Genomic DNA, 16136 nt, shown 5'->3' with positions numbered 1-16136 from the left:
TAGACAGCAGCAAATCCAAGGCAAAACCTCCCATGCATAAGTGGCTGTAGTAACCGGACGAGTAACCAAATGAGGCTGCACCATAGACTGCATGACAATATTGGGTATTTTATTTTCAACCCCCTTCCTAATAACTTCCAGCATGGAGTTTGCCTTTTTCACCCCTGCCACACACTGGGTCAACATTTTCATCAAGCTCTCCACTACAACCCCAAGATCTCCTTCAATCTCAATCAGTTCAGACCCCATCACTGTATATTTAAAATTATGATTTTTTTTGTTCCAGTTCACATCACTTTTCACTTATCCACATTAAACATTATTTGCCATGTTGTTGCCCACTCAGGCAACTTTGACCCTCACAACTTGCCTTGGTTTTCACCATCCAGAATAATCTGATATCATCTGCAAACGTGGTTACTACACCGCTTAGTCCCAATTCCACATAATTTATGAACACAATAAATGGCACTGTACTAATCCTTGTGTGTCTTCTCTCTTCATTGCAAGAACCATTCATGCATTATCATGTCTCATATTAACTGCGATCCCAGCAAATAGACTTTTTTTCTCACCAACACTTTCCATCAATATGGCAGCACACTATTCAGCTACCATGCTCAGGCACTGTTCCTTAGAAGAGGCTGTGACTATGGAAAGCCCAACCCATCTAAGACATTCTCTGAGTAAAATAATTGCATGGACTTAAAATCAACCCTATGAACCACAACCACAAATGACTGAGTATGAACCATGGCAACTGTCCATGCCTTCAGTTTAACATTATGTATAGCCAGAAAAAAGGAGGAATCCCAGAATATGGTAGCTAACTAGGGTTGCCAACCTCCAGGTGGTGTAAAAGGTAAAGGTCCTCTGTGCATTCCTGACCCATGGGGTGACGTCATATCCGACGTTTCCTAGGCAGACTTTGTTTACGGGGTGGTTTGCCAGTGCCTTCCCCAGTCATCTTCCCTTTACCCCCAGCAAGCTGGGTACTCATTTTACCAACCTCGGAAGGATGGAAGGCTGAATCAACCTTGAGCCAGCTCCCTGAAACCAACTTCTCTCGGGATCGAACTCAGGTCGTGAGCAGAGCTTGGATTGTAGTACTGCAGCTTACCACTCTGCGCCACAGGGCTCCTCCAGGTGGTGCATGCAACCAAAATAAGGCTTGAGCTGCACCTATGGACCTAGTAAGGAAATCACAAATACTAAATAACTTATTGCAAATATAACTCAAAATTAAACAGGCTCCAACTGAGTTCAAACTTAATTGTACTGAACTGTTATTTCGAAAACATGAACCCAAAATTACATGCAAACACCATAAACCAAAGCGCACTGCATAAAGAATACAATATGTCAATTTCACCATCCAACACTTCTGTGCACATAGGAAGAGTCCTCAATGTTCCAGTATATACAAAATTACTCACAAATCTGATTCAGTAGAAGGCAGCTCAATGGCAGAGCCTCTTTTTGCCATGCAGAAGGTCCCAGGTTCAATCCCCGGCATCTCCAGTTAAAGGGACTAGGCAAGTTGGTGATGGGAAAGACCCCTGCCTGTGACCCTGGAGAGCCGAAACTTTTCTGAGAAGACAAAACTGACTGGGATGGACCCAGGGTCTGGTTCAGGAAAAGGCAGCTCAGGGTTAGAGCCTCTGCTTGGCACACAGAAGGTCCCAGGACCCAGGTTCATTCCCTGGTATCTCCAGTTAAAGGGACTAGGCAAGTAGGTGATGGGAAAGACGCCTGCCTGAGACCCTGGAGAGCTGCTGCCAGTCTGGGCAGGCAATACTGACTTGGATGGACTGAGGGTGTCATTCAGTAGAAGGCAGCTCAGTGGCAGAGCCTCTGCTTGGCATGCAGAAGGTCCCGGGTTCAATCCCTGGCATCTCCAGCTAAAAGGGACTAGGCAAGTAGGTGATGTGAAGAACCCCTGCCTGAGACCCTGGAGAAAAACAGAAAAAGAGTAGGACAGTAGCTTGAGAAAAAGAGTAGGGCAGTAGCCTAGCCAACATGGCAGTGGGACAGGGGGAGCTTTGCAGAGAGGAGATATAAAAAGAACAGCTCATTCTCCCCTGGCTGCCTAAGGTATGAAGGCCAAATCTCCCCTCTGAGGAGGGGCTGTGGCTCAGTGGTAGAGCATCTGCCTGGTATGCAAAAGGTCCCAGGTTCAACCCCCGGCATCTCCAGTTAAAGGGACTAGGCAGGTAGGTGATGGGAAAGACCCCTGCTGGAGAGCCATGGAGTGGAACCCTGGCTCAGGGGTAGAGCGTTTGCTTGGCATGCAGAAGGTCCCAGGTTCAATCCCCGGTATCTCCAGTTAAAGGGACTAGGCAGGTAGGTGATGGGAAAGACCCCTGCCTGAGACCCTGGAGAGCCATGGAGTGGGGCCGTGGCTCAGTGGTAGAGCCTCTGCTTGGCATGCGTAAGGTCCCAGGTTCAATCCCCGGCATTTCCAGTTAAAGAGACCAGGCAAGTAGGTGATGAGAAAGACCTCAGCTGGAGACCCTGGAGAGCCATGGAGAGGGGGCCGTGGCTCAGTGGCAGAGCCTCTGCTTGGCATGCAGAAGGTCCCAGGTTCAAACCCCGGCATCTCCAGTTAAAGAGACCGGGCAAGTAGGTGATGTGGAAGACCCCTGCTGGAGAGCCGCTGCTGGTCTGAGTAGACCAGACTGACTTGGATGGACCCAGGGCCTGAGGCAGTAGCAGGCAGCTGCAGGTGTTGCCGTGAGGCGGCCAGGCGCTGGCGCGAGGGGCAGGTGCGCGCGCGCGAGCGAGCGCGCGGGAGCCTCGAGGGGAGGCCGGGGCGCGCGAGCAGGGGGGAGGCAGGCGGGCGAGCGCGCGCGGGGTGGGCGCGCGAGAAGCCCGAGCGCTCGGCTCGCGCGGCGCCTGCAACAGCTGCCCAGCGCGGGGGGGCGAAGAAGGAGAAGTCGCGGCTGCTGCTGCCTCCCTCCCGCCGCCTCCCGCCGCTCCCCCCGGCCGGGGCTCCGTCCGGACAGCAGCCGCCAGTCCTTGTGGCGCCCCTCCGGCCAGGTCCCTCCCGCCCAGCCAGCCAGCCAGCCAGGACGCCGGCGGGGAGCCGCTCGCTGCCACCATGTTCGGCCGCGGCGCTGGCCAGCGCCTCTCCAGCCGATCGGTGAGTGCGCCGCCCTCCTCGCGGGGTGGCGCGCGGCGGGGTCCGGGCGGGTCCACGCGGGGGCTGGAGGGGGGGGGGACGACGACGCGGTTATGACCCCTGTCTCCCGCCGGGAGATCCCCAACCCGGGAAAGCATGCCGGCTGCGGCGAGAGTTGGCTCTCGCCCTCGGCCCTCCAGGGTCCCCGGGCCAGGGGAAGCCCCCTGGCTCGCGGCTCCCTTTGTCCAAAGCGGGGAACCCTGCCGTGGGGCCCGCGCCCCCCCCGCCCCCGGCCATCTCCCCTCTCTGCCATTGAGGCGTGGGAGGGTTGGCCTTGGATTCGCCCCTCTCTCGATGCCCGTTCCCCCCATCCCAATTCTCAGACCTCCAAAAGAAGCCCCCAGGCAGGGTTGTGAGCATTCGGGTGGGGGAAACGCGCGTCTGCAGAGGGGCAAAACCTCCCAGGCATAAATGGCCAAAAATATCCCCCAGGCAGAGTTGGGAGGATTCCGATCGGAAAAAATGTGCATCTAGAGCATGGGTTCTCAACAAGGGGGAAATTCCCCGGGGGGGGATTTTAGGGGGGGGGATTAGGACCACTAAAGGAAGCCACAGCCTTCGATTTGCAAGACCTGAGCAAGGCTGTCAAGGATAGGACATTTTGGAGGACTCTCATTCATAGGGTCGCCATGAGTCGGAAGCGACTTGACGGCACTTAACACACACATTAGGACCACTAGTCGAAAAGGGCAAGAGTCCAGTAGCACCTTAAAGACTAACAAAAATATTTTCTGATAGGGTATGAGCTTTCATGAGCCACAGCTCACTTCTTCAGATACAGCTAGAATGACTACTGCAAACAGACTAACACGGCTACCCACTGTGAATTAGGACCACTATTTAGCATAGTGCGATGTCCTGTAGATTATGTACAATCTGTATAATTGTAGGTTGTTCTTTTTTTAGTTAGACTATTTTGGGAAGGGGGGGAAATTATATTTTGAACAATGGTGAAGGGGGGGATGGAGCAAACAGGGTTGAGAACCACTGGTCTAGAGAGTGGCAAAACCTCCCATTCATAAATGGCCATTTTAAATACTCTGCTTCCTAATGAAGCGATTGATTCAATTTATCAATCAGGCGTCTCCAGATCAGGGCTATTGCTCCTTTCAAAGGGTCAGGCAGCAGCTGATGTGTCTGGATAACACCGTTGGGTTTTGTTCTTGCATGAGAAAGCACATCGGTTCCTTGTGATCCCTTTCCCCTTTTCTTCTTGCCTTTGACTAATGAAGTTGACTGCCTTGTGTGAGCTGGAACGAGAGAAGCCTTGCGGCAGGTGCGGAGACCGATGTCCTGGCTTTGCGCTTCATAAGTGGAGGTAAGGGAATGAAAATGTCGCAACCCCCCCAGGAGTTGTGAAAACAATGAAAGGCATGCTCAAGGGGGGAAAAAAGCACAAGGAGTGTATGTGTGTTGCTTCCCCTCTGACTTCTCCTCCCTTCCCAGACTTATACGCTGCTTGGCCAGGGTTGGGAAGGGTTGTTTCCTTCCCTTGACCATCCAGCCTTGTCCTAATTTATCTTGCCACGATCTCTTCCCACCGTTCCTCATGATACATTTGCCCTGGGTTTCAAAATCAATCAAATAATTTTCAACTTAAGAAAACAACAACAAAAACAACAACCTGTAAATGTTTTTTTACATCTAATGGCATTTCAAGCGCATGTTTAATTTTTGAGAGAAGTCCACCACTTTATATTGATTTTCTTCACAAATGTTTTGGTTTCTTGTTAATGTTGTGTCCTCCTAGGGCTTTAAAAAGAGCCTGATAAAGAGCAATGGGACTTTACAGTATCCAAGACTCCTTCTAGTTTGGCTGTAGAACCAGAAATAAAAGGCCCCCTGGGGGTTAAGGTAACAGCCAGAGACACCAGGGCTGTGGCCAGTTGCTTTGCCCACACCATCTTCCGGCCCTTAGATCTCCAGAATTATTCACCTCATATGAAAGGTGCATTTTTTGCAATCTGCTACAAATCCTCTGAATATGATTAGAGTGGTGTTATGACAAACTGCAGGGTATTCTCCTGGCATGCAATTCAGATTGCCCTGAGGCTGTTTCAAATGAGATCCTTTTGTGCCGTCTCCCCAGCAATTGCACTAGTAAAATAGCGTAATCGTTTTTTTTTCAAGGGAGTCTATATTTCAGTGTACTTTAAAGATCACAAGCAAGGGTTGTGTTTGCCTGCCTACAACTATCCGCTCTGGATGATGACCGCGGCTTTTCTGTTCCTGGATGTCTCTCTTGAATGCCTTGTTATCACCTTCAATAGCAAATGAGCGATAGAATTCATGGACACTTTTCTGGACTCATTCACACTTTACCCACAGTATTTCTGGTGTATGTTTTTAAATGTAAGAAGATGCTACCAAAAATATAAAGTATGCCAAACGTTTATCAGACAGGTAAACTCTCCGGGGAGCTGTGTTTGCAGCTTTCAGCTAATTGTATGCTTGCTGGCAAATTTGGTTTTGCCTCTGTGTAAAGTGCAGTTTTGAACGGATCCATTTTGTGCATTTTTTTTAAACTGAGAAAAAAAAGTGGAGGTAATATTGGGTCATTCTGAATCTCAAGTGTGCATTTGTCATATAAAAGTTCTCCTGCTATCATTTTTTTAACTCCGTGTTTTCTTTGGTTTCAAATGTGTTAATCAGTGTTCATATCTATGTATTTTCTCAGAATCTCTTTTCTGTGCACCTTGATCTTGTAGCTGCTTTACTTTAGTAGGGGTGGACAACTGCTTTAGCTCATTTGGAAAGCTTCATTTTTCTGTACTTCACAACAGGCTGCTTGAGAGTGTCTATAGTAGCCATCAGCTTGACATTTTCTGTATCTGGCTGTGTGGCCGCATGTTACATTTGACTGTTATACAGGACTGGAACAACGCTGTCGTTGAGAGATCCGGGGCAATGTAGATCCCATTACTTGGTTCCAGACTTCTGGTTCACCTGACTACTGATCTTTCTCTTCCTTCTCCACTGATCAGAGTACAAACAATCAGTTCATTATAATTACTCAGCTTCACTATAGTGGAATATGTAATACACTACTTGTCTTCAAATGCAATGGGTTAAGCTTTGACATCACTGACAAATGATTCTTCATCAAACTCTTGTAAAGTTTTTATAGTTTTTCTAACTTTTGGCCTACTAGAGCAGCGGCCTCCTTCACTCACTGTGTTTAGGAGGGCATATAAACACATTTTATTTCAGAGGGCATTTGGTGAATGGTGAACCACTTGGCAGATTTTGGCTGCCTTTTAATCAGTGTGTTTTTAATCCATACGTTTAAAACGTGTAAGCTGTTTTTACCTTGTTAAGGGACCTTGTGTGTGTGTGTTTCTTGCAACTTGTGGCATTGTTAGCCCTCTTGAGCCCAAGGAAATGAAGTGGGATACAAATATTTTCAATAAAATTAACCCTGCATCTAGTTATTATGGCTACCAATAGCTACAGACATGTATTATCATTATGGTGTCATAATGCGTGTGTGTGTTGTCAAGTCACAGCTAGCTTATGCTGACCCCATAGGATTTTCAAGGCAAGAGATGTTCGGAGGTAGTTTGCCATTTCCTGCCTCTGCATCACAACCCTGGTATTCCTTGGAGGTCTCTCATCCAAATTCTAACCAGGGCTGACCCTGCTTATCTTCTGGGATCTGATGAGATCAGGCTAGCCTAGGGCTATCCAGGACAGGATACACCTGGTTGAATCCCACGCCATACTGTTTCAACTGTATGTGGGACCGTAAGAGTCCGAGTTAATTCCTGTGCATGTAGTTATATCATGTGGGCCTGACAATGCAAAATTAGCAGCCATGGGTACATAGGAATCAGCCAAATTACAAAATCATGTTAGATTTCCTAGAGTTCATTAGTTTAAATCTGTACCGTACCCATCTCCAATCACTTGGTGGATTTTATAGTGCCACTCTGAATGTAGCACACAGGGAAAGTTCTGTTCAGCCTGTGTTAGAAATGTACAAACATCACTTGATTTCACTTCATGATTACTATACACTTGATTGCTTGTAGCCGTGCATAGATTTCAGCAACAAACATTGGTTGAATCCACTGGAGTGTTTCTCACCTGCTGCAGCAGTCCACAGCGCTCCATCAAATCCTACTTTGGGGTTTTAGGTAGCATTTTGGGCTGCAGCAGGCAGGGAAAGGTGAGACATTCACATGCTGCGGGTAGAATCCTTCCATCTGTGGAAGCCTTCCGGTGGATCCAAGCCCTTGTGTTCTGAAGTGCTTTAAGGAGATATCTGTGACCAAATATCTAATGGCTCATTTACACATACAGTGAGGAATGTACATGTCTGAACCAGACCTTAGGTAAGTACAGACTATTGGTATATATTCCACCATCAAAGCAAGTGATTGGTGATTATAGTTAGTCTACATAACTGAGTGGGACATGCTGTATTTAGACATCTCAGATCTCAGTTTGTGATGAGAATGAGACAAAGTTTTAAGGGTCATGTGTTCCTTCCGCTTCTCTTTGAACACAGTACCACAGTTACAAACCAGGGAGACCATTTAGTGTGATGTGCATATCGCAGACTTCATTAATTTGCAGTTTGTTCCTTACTTATGATCCAGGATTCTAACACACAGTTTAGTCCAGATTGTAAACCGGATACCAGCCACAATTTGTTAATTCAGATGTCATAACAAATGACAGTTTGACAACTTCCACAATGGCATTTTCTAATCTGTGAAATATACATTCAAGGGAGACAGTTTGAATCGGTAATGTAAAGATACTAGGCAAGCTTATTCCTGCTTCAAAGCCACTGGTAGTAATTACTGAGTGTTAAGGAGCCAACATGTGAGAAATATCTTTCCATGTATATTGAAACAGCATCTTGGGGACCAGGGGACTAAAGCCTTTCAGGGCATTAAATACTTTCAGAGACATTTCTAGGAATACTGCTCCCTTGAAAGATAAAAGTTAAGAGGGACCCTTTTTAATAAAATAAACATTAAGAGGGACCCTTTTTAATAAAATAAGAAGAGTCCCCCCTAGATCAGACCAAGGGCCAATATAGTTCAGCATTGTGGGATGGCCACAGAGAGGACATGAAGGCCATAACTTCATTCTATTGCTTGTCCCCCAAAAACTGGTTTTCAGAGCATACTGCCTTGTATCATGGCAGCTCTATTTGGCTATTATTGCTCAGAGCAGTGTTTAGATCTACCCTCCGTGAATTTATCTCATTTTAAAGTTGTCTAATCTAGTGGCCATGTCTTGTGACTATCTATTCTGTTAAGTTAATTTTGTGCTTCATGAAGACATTAATTCCTTTTGTCTGTTTTCAGTCTGCTGCCAATCTGTTAGATTGGGCAAACCCAGCTTCAAGTAGAGAGGAAAGTTTTTCTGTCTACTTTTTCAAAATCATATGATATTATCTACACAGATCCACAAACTTATGATTTCTTCAATAATCATCCAACATTTTTAATTAAATAATTTAAGCTACTTAACAAATCTGGATTTACAAGAATAGGTCTCCTTGCTATTTTAGATTAGAATATTAGATATAATTATCTAGACTTATCTACTATTTGTATTATGTGACTTTACATTATTTTTACTGTACAATTATGATAGGTTGAAGTGTTCAATATTAGATCTATAGAATAATACTTATGTATTGTTATCTCCTAAGGACATATGTATATTGAATATACCATATCTACTAGAATTATGTACTGCTATCTATTAAGGACATATGTATATTGAATATAGTATATTTACTAGAATTAAATAATAGCAATTAAATATTGTTACTTATGTATACAGTGGTAGGCAGGAGAATATGCTTAGGTCTCTCTCTTCCCTTAAAAGACTTGTTCTACCCTAGATTTACAAATAAGTAAATAGGTTTGGTATGATTTATACCCACTCCAAAAAGTAGCCAATGGGTATTTTGTAATAGGTACTTAGCTGTGTTTATGTATAATGTGGGTGTGTTGCTTGTTTTGTCTGTTTTGTTTTATGCTGTTTTGAAAATAAAAAAATTATTTTAAAAAAATAACCATCCAACATTTTTGCTCCCTGCTGAGCATGCTGTAAGAACAAAGGGGCTGAGTCTTGTTTCTGGTTCAGAGGTACTCAGAACTCCTCTGAAGCCCCACAGAACTGTGGTGAGAATTACTCATCCTCCTTCTCAACACAGAGCTAGGGAAGGAGACAGGCCTCATCTTTGTCTTGCTGGTAGTGTTGCATAACCTCCAGATGCTAGCTGGAGATATCCTGCTATTACAACTGATCTCCAGCCGACAGAGATCAGTTCCCCTGGAGAAAATGGCTGCTTTGGCAATTGGACTCTATGGCATTGAAGTCCCTCCCCTCCCCAAACCCCACCCTCTTCAGGCTGCGCCCCCAAAATCTCCAACCAGTGGCGAAGAGGGATCTGGAAACCCTACTTGCTGAGCATTAGAGGCTCTTGGAGCCTTTCTAAAACTGAGCATGATCATAGGGAGAGGCCCCGTGATCCCTTTCACCAGCTCCAAATCTGAACACAGTGCTCACTGTGGGAAGTAAATTTGTGAACCCATGTTTATAAACCTCTGTCATATCCCTGCTCCCAACCTTTGTTATCTTACAAAACAAAACAACCCCTTCAAAACTCCAAATTCTTTTGATTTGGTTCATAGTTGAAGTGCTTCATTTCCTTGATCATTTTGGTTCCTTGTCCCTTTATATTTTCAGTTTTCTGACCTTGTTGAGATTGAGTGACCAGAATTGCACTCATTTCTCTAAATGCAGCCGCTCAATATACCGATATGAAGAAAGTATGGTACTGGTGATTCCACAGTAATTTTGGTTCCCTTCCTAACATTTTTACAGGCAACTGCCTAGTAAATTGATATTTTCATTGAGCTTTCTGCTGCAACACTAAAATCTCTTTTCTGGTGAGTCACAGCTATTTCAAGTTCCACCATTGTATATGTGAAGCTGGGATTATTTTTTTGCCCCCATATGTATCACTTTACATTTAATGACATTGAATCTCATTTGACATTTCATTGCCTATTCAGTGTAGAAAGATCCTTTTGGTGTTCTTCACAGCTCTTTGGTTTCCACCATCCTGAACAGTGTAGTTTCTTGCACATTTGTGAGGGAGGCTAAATCTCTTCAGCAGTGTTAAAATGCTTGATAAGATTGAAAGAAAACAGTGTCTTTCAAGGGAACGTACAGCTTAAGGAAACAAATCTAGATCAATTAACCACTGAGATTTTATAATCTTTCTTTCATAATATTTTAACGGTACAGTTTTGCAGTTAAATGTAAATTAGACTTGGGGCTACAAAGATGGGAATTTAAAAGTTAACTTAGCTTGCAATACATTCGAAAATCAATTCATCCTACTTGCAGATGCAAGCTTTGTGCATTTATGATCGTTAGGTGAAATCTTACATTTACTAATTTGCTGCGATGTTTTAAAATGTATGGACTTTGCAGACTTTATATTAATATGGCCAAAGTTGGGTAAAAGATCAAAGGGGGCATTTACAAATCTTTTTCCTGAGATGTAGAAGGTGCTTTGATTGATGATTGACAAACTCTCATAGATCTGTCTCCTTCTTTTCTTCTTTACTGTAGAAAACATCCCTTAAAAGCTGTCTTGAATCATGGGGAAAGGTGGTATATAAATATTTTAATAAACAAATAAATGATGTCAATGCTAAACATGTTCTCTTCAGATACAAGTATTTTAAAATATAAATTTTATGTGTGTGTGTTTTTTTAACAGAGGGCAAGTTTGGAACTGATTTCCCCTACAGCTTTCTCAATTTTAAAATGAGTAATATTTTCAGAGAAATTATCTACACTAGTGAAAATAAATAAGCAGCAATATTATAGTGTGGAATAAGAACTAAAGGTTAAAACATTGATGAAATGCTAGACTTCCATTCCTTGTGTCCATGCACAGCCATGTGGGTTAAAAAAAGAATGCCTTGCAATGCTTCCAAAAGGACATTGGGTTCAGGTTTCACTTCCACTGGTTTGAGGTAGCCACTGCGAACATCTGCTGTGCATCTTTCTTTTCCAGATACATTGCATGGATGGTATTGTTCAAGAGGCGTTCTCAGTTGGTCTTAGACAATGTAATGGTATGGAGGCAATCATGATTCTAAGGTACGGTGGCTGCATGTTGAGGCCATAACGTTTTAAAAACACCAACCTAGTGAGTCAGCCTGGTTACATGGTGTCTCCCTAGGTATCTTTGGCCAATCAATGCCCTTGGGATAAGTATGAAGCTGTTGTTTTATTTTAAAAGTGCAAACTTTGCCTTTTTATTAGGTCTTTTAACTGGCTGATCTTTTAATTTATAATCTTTAATTTGCTTCTGTAGGCAAAGATATTCCACTCAGTGAACTATAGGTCTTCCCCATATTTATGGCCATCTAGAATATTCTTGCTAAACTCCAGGCTGACGTTTGGACAAAAGTTATTGATCATGAGGATTATTCCAGTCCCTTTTTTGGCTTCTTGTGTGTCTGGGATACTGAACCAGTAGGGTTGCCCACTCTGGGTTGGGAGATTTTGGAGATGGAGCCTGAGGAGTGGTTTGGGAAGGGGAGGGACTTCAATAGGGTATAATACCAAAGACTCCACCTTCCAAAGTGGCCATTTTCTCCAGGTGAACTGATCTCTGTCACCTGGAGATCATTTGTAATAGCAGGAGATCTCCAGCCCCCACCGGGAGGCTGCCAACCGTATTAACCAGTATACCTAAAATTTGAAAATGACTGCTTATAAACACCCGAATATTCTCAAAATGTGGCACTAATCTCATCCTATAGAACTGTCATGAAAGAGGAAGGGGAAAAATCAATTTATTTTTGAAATAGTATAAAGGACAGTACTATAGTAATTCCCTTGCAGCCAAGCTTAGGGTCCCCTGGATCCCCATGCTTTGGTAACGTTTTTTCCTCCCCCGATTAAGAAAATAAGAACATAAGGAAGGCCATGCTGGGCCAGACCAAGGTCCATCAAGTCCAACAGTCTGTTCACACAGTGAGGGCAACAAATGGTTTAGTCATGATGCATACCTATTCTCTCATACCTATCAGGTGAGCATGCCTATTATATTGGGTGCCTGTGGAACACAGGCAGGATGGTGCTGCTGTAGTTGTCTTGTTTGTGAGCTTGCTAGAAGCACCTGGTTGGCCACTGGATTGGGCCCTATCTTTAGATACCTTTTTTATTCTTGAAACTTTGATCTGGCAGCCTGTTCAGTAAACATCAGGACATGTGAATAACTGTCTACGAAGCAGCTCTCATTTGTATTGCTCAGATCAGCGGTCACCACAAGCAAACAAAATGCTGCCTTATTTTAAAAGCCTGTGATTCCTTAAAATTATATTTAGACCAAATGTGACCAAAATGTGCAAGGTGTTGAAATATTAATCTGTGCACATGTGCGTGTGTGGAGGGTGGGGAGTGAAGGGTTGTTCTTATGCTAAGCAGTTTTGCATTCTTAATGGATCAGCAGCCCTTTGGATATTTAATATCATTTGGCACTTAGGGGAAAGGTGGCACTGAGTGTGAAAGTGAAATCCTGCTAACTGTCTCTGGGAGTCTGGTTGCTGTTTTCTAATCAGATCTGCATGGCATTAAACGGCCTGCCATTCAGCTTGTTAACAAGCTTTGGGCCTTAAATAAAGCTGTCACTGGAGCTGGGTTAGTGAATGGCTATTAGGAGTGCCTTTTGCATAATACCCTCCCCTCTCCACAAATAGCCCGTTTAAAAAAAAAAACAAAAAAACCACTCACACAAATGGTGTCAGGAAAGAATGGGGAAGAGAATTTACAGCCGGTTCCTAATGCAATTAGGATGCATATGTAAAGCTTTGAGGGAAACTAATGGTTACTATCTAGAAGAATGAAACAAGCTGTATTTGCTGCCTTGGAGCCTTTGATTAAGACCATCCGATTGAAACGGACACTGTTCCAAGTTAGACGTACATTCGCCTGTATTGCAAACTGGAAAATACAGCGGTGAATGAACAGTGTTTTCTGAGCAACTTGTGTTTGTATGTGCACATTCCCAATGGTGCAAGTTGAATCGCTAATCATCTCTCTTGCTGGAAATGTTGTTGCCATAGTTATGTTTCCTTCTTTGCGGTAGCTTAAAATACCAGGATGACACTGAGGAGGACTCTTGATGGGCAAGTGTAAAAAATCACATTAGTGTTCTGTTTCATGTCCATGTCCCCCCTCCCCGACCATGCATTCTGCACAGAGAGCTGTACGCTCTTGAAATCACAGCTTGATCAAGAATTCATTGCTGAAGTCAGGCATCATGCGCAAGCCACAATCTGTTGGCATCATCACCAAACCAGGAATTCTAGAGCGCCTGAACTCACTCTCTATGGCTTCATATAGTTTCAGAGTTAATTACAGATGCCAATTTTCTGCCCCCAAGCATTGTCCCTCTGCTCTAATCAAGCTGATTACAATATGCATGGTACCTTTGCAGCCTTTACAAGCATTCTTTACAACAACCCTCCCACCTTCTGACTGAGATAAAAAGACTCAGAGGTCTGTGTTCCTACTTGTTATACCCCTGAAACTCTTGTTGGTCTCTAATGTGTTACTGGACTCCACGGTTTCACATACTAAATCTGTGTCTGATGACTGTACCTCTTTATACCACAGGTGGGAGCTCACCTTACTTATAGGGTTGCCAACCTCCAGGTACTAGCTGGAGAGCTCCTGCTGTTACAACTGATCTCCAGTCGATAGAGATCAGTTCACCTGGAGAAAATGGCCGCTTTGGCCATTGGACTCTATGGCATTGAAGTCCCTCTCCTCCCCAAACCCCGCCCTCCTTGGGCACCTCCCCAAAAACCTCCTGCCAATGCGAAGAGGGGCCTGGCAACCCTACTTACTTAATGCCACTCCATACAAACCACTCCCCACACATGGAGAACTAGACAACTTGGGAGAAGGATTGTAGCCTAGCAGCCATTCTGATTTCTAGCATTCTGTTTGGAGGGAATTACTTGCCTAAAGGAGCAGTCGGTGATATTCGCACCAATGTGCAATGTGATGTAGTGCAGATGTGCCATCATAACTCAAAAGGCTTTCACCTAATTTTGATAGTTCAGGCCAGTTGTTATATCTGAAAAGGCTATGGCAGCAGGGAAAGTGGGGGAGCAAAGCAGTGACTTCACAGGAACTGCTCTTTGTGGTTTTAAAGCCAGTGTTAGCATAGATATGGCTAAGTTTGGAGAGGCAACACTTTATGGAAAATAAACATTAGCTTTATTTCTGTTGTATACTCTGTAGTTGTATGCCTCTGTGAGAGCGTGCACTACCTTGAAGAAACTGCTGCTTCATTTTCTATAGTGTCCATTCTTTCCAGGGCCAGGGCCTCAGTGAGATACTTTTTGTATTAATGAACCTGGTGCTGCCAGGATTTACATCCATCCCAGAACATCCACAGGAACCGGATGGTCTATTTTTGAGGGCTGTTACAAGTAACGATGTAGGAATACTGTCCAGATATTTCAACCCAAACTCTTCCTAGTGGAATTTCAGCAGCATTCAGATGCATACCTAAGCCGTTTATTTTGGTGTTTTACGTTGATTCCTGATAGGGACTTTCAAAGAGCCAGGGGGGGGGGAATCTAGCAACTTTGCATGATCGCTGTTCAGAGCAGCGAAGGTATGAATGACAGTGAATAATGAAGCAGTCATCTCTACCTCTGAAAAACAAAATCCTCTGAATTATTGCTACCATATGCTGCAATTATATCTGTAGTTTTTTGCACCGGGTTCATTTTCATGATTAACATGATTTGGAACAGTCTGCTAAGGTTGCTTTGATTTCACTGAACTTGATTTTTAAAAGTAGTTTTGAACTGTGGAGGGGTCCACTGCATGATGGTTAAAGCTGGTTTGCTTTCCTAATGTGCTGCTGTTCTGAACACTTTCTTCCATTGCAAGCGCCCACCTGAAGCAGAGAAAAAGGATGTTGAGACCACATTCAGGTGGGTTTTGTGTTCATGGTAAGTTGCTGTAGAACACTGACCAGGAGGTCCTGGTTAACAGTTGAGTCGGCTTTCTACCAGTGTATTCAGACAAATATAGCTCTCATTCCCCCCTCTTTTGTTTGCCCAAGTAGAAAAGTGGGGAACACTTGGGCCCAAAAGATTGCCCACACCTGTTCTAGAACCCCCAGTTCTCTAAGAAATTGTAGTGTACTTTAAGTCTTGGACTTGAGTATGTGATATTATGGCTGGCAACTCTGGATGGAGATGGATCACGATGGGTAGCCCGTGTTAGTCTGTCAATGACAGTAGAAAAGAGCAAGAGTCCAGTAGCACCTTAAAGACTAACAACATTTCTGGCTGGGTATGAGCTTTCTGAAGACATCATTTGTGGCTCATGAAAGCTCATACACTGCCAGAAATTTTGTTAGTCTTTAAGGTGCTACTGGACTCTTGATCTTTTCTACAACAATGGATGGAGAAATTCCTGGAGATTTGGGAATGAAGCCTAGGTAGGGAAGGGACCTCAGGAGGGTATAATGCCATAGAATCTGCTCTCCAAAGCAGCCATTTTCCTCCAGGGGAACTGATCTCTATGGTCTGGAGATAAGTTGTAAGTCCAGAAGATCTCCAACCCCATCTGGAGGCTGGCAACCTCAGGGTCCAAAATTAGGTGACTTTTATTCATGTGTCTAGCAATTCAGTCTGTAGGGTTGCCAGGTCCCTCATCACCACCTGCTGGAGGTTTTTGGGGCAGAGACTGAGTAGGGCAGGGTTTGGTTAGGGGAGGGACTTCAATACGATAGAGTCCAATTGCCAAAGTGACCATTTTCTCCAGGTGAATTGATCTTTATTGGCTGGAGATCAGTTGTAATAGCAGGAGATCTCCAGCTAGTACCTGGAGGTTGGCAACCCTAGTACATAAAGTTGGTAACTGCAGGATT

At 44.3% G+C, this 16136-nt stretch overlaps 1 protein-coding gene across 1 annotated transcript in view; it reads left to right on the top strand.

Annotated features, from left to right (window-relative positions):
* Window positions 1–4407: 4407 nt before the first annotated feature.
* PRICKLE2 (prickle planar cell polarity protein 2) overlaps window positions 4408–16136 on the top strand; it is a 378224-nt gene continuing 366495 nt past the window's right edge. Inside the window, exon 1 of the mRNA XM_056846685.1 lies at window positions 4408–4499. Coding sequence (XP_056702663.1) covers window positions 4408–4499 — 92 coding nt within the window. The remainder of the gene's footprint in view (window positions 4500–16136) is intronic.

The sequence above is a fragment of the Euleptes europaea genome, chromosome 1 (assembly GCF_029931775.1).
Source record: "Euleptes europaea isolate rEulEur1 chromosome 1, rEulEur1.hap1, whole genome shotgun sequence".
Taxonomy (NCBI): domain Eukaryota; kingdom Metazoa; phylum Chordata; class Lepidosauria; order Squamata; family Sphaerodactylidae; genus Euleptes; species Euleptes europaea.
Note: the sequence above shows the minus strand (reverse complement) of the source record. Positions and strands in the feature narration are given on the sequence as shown.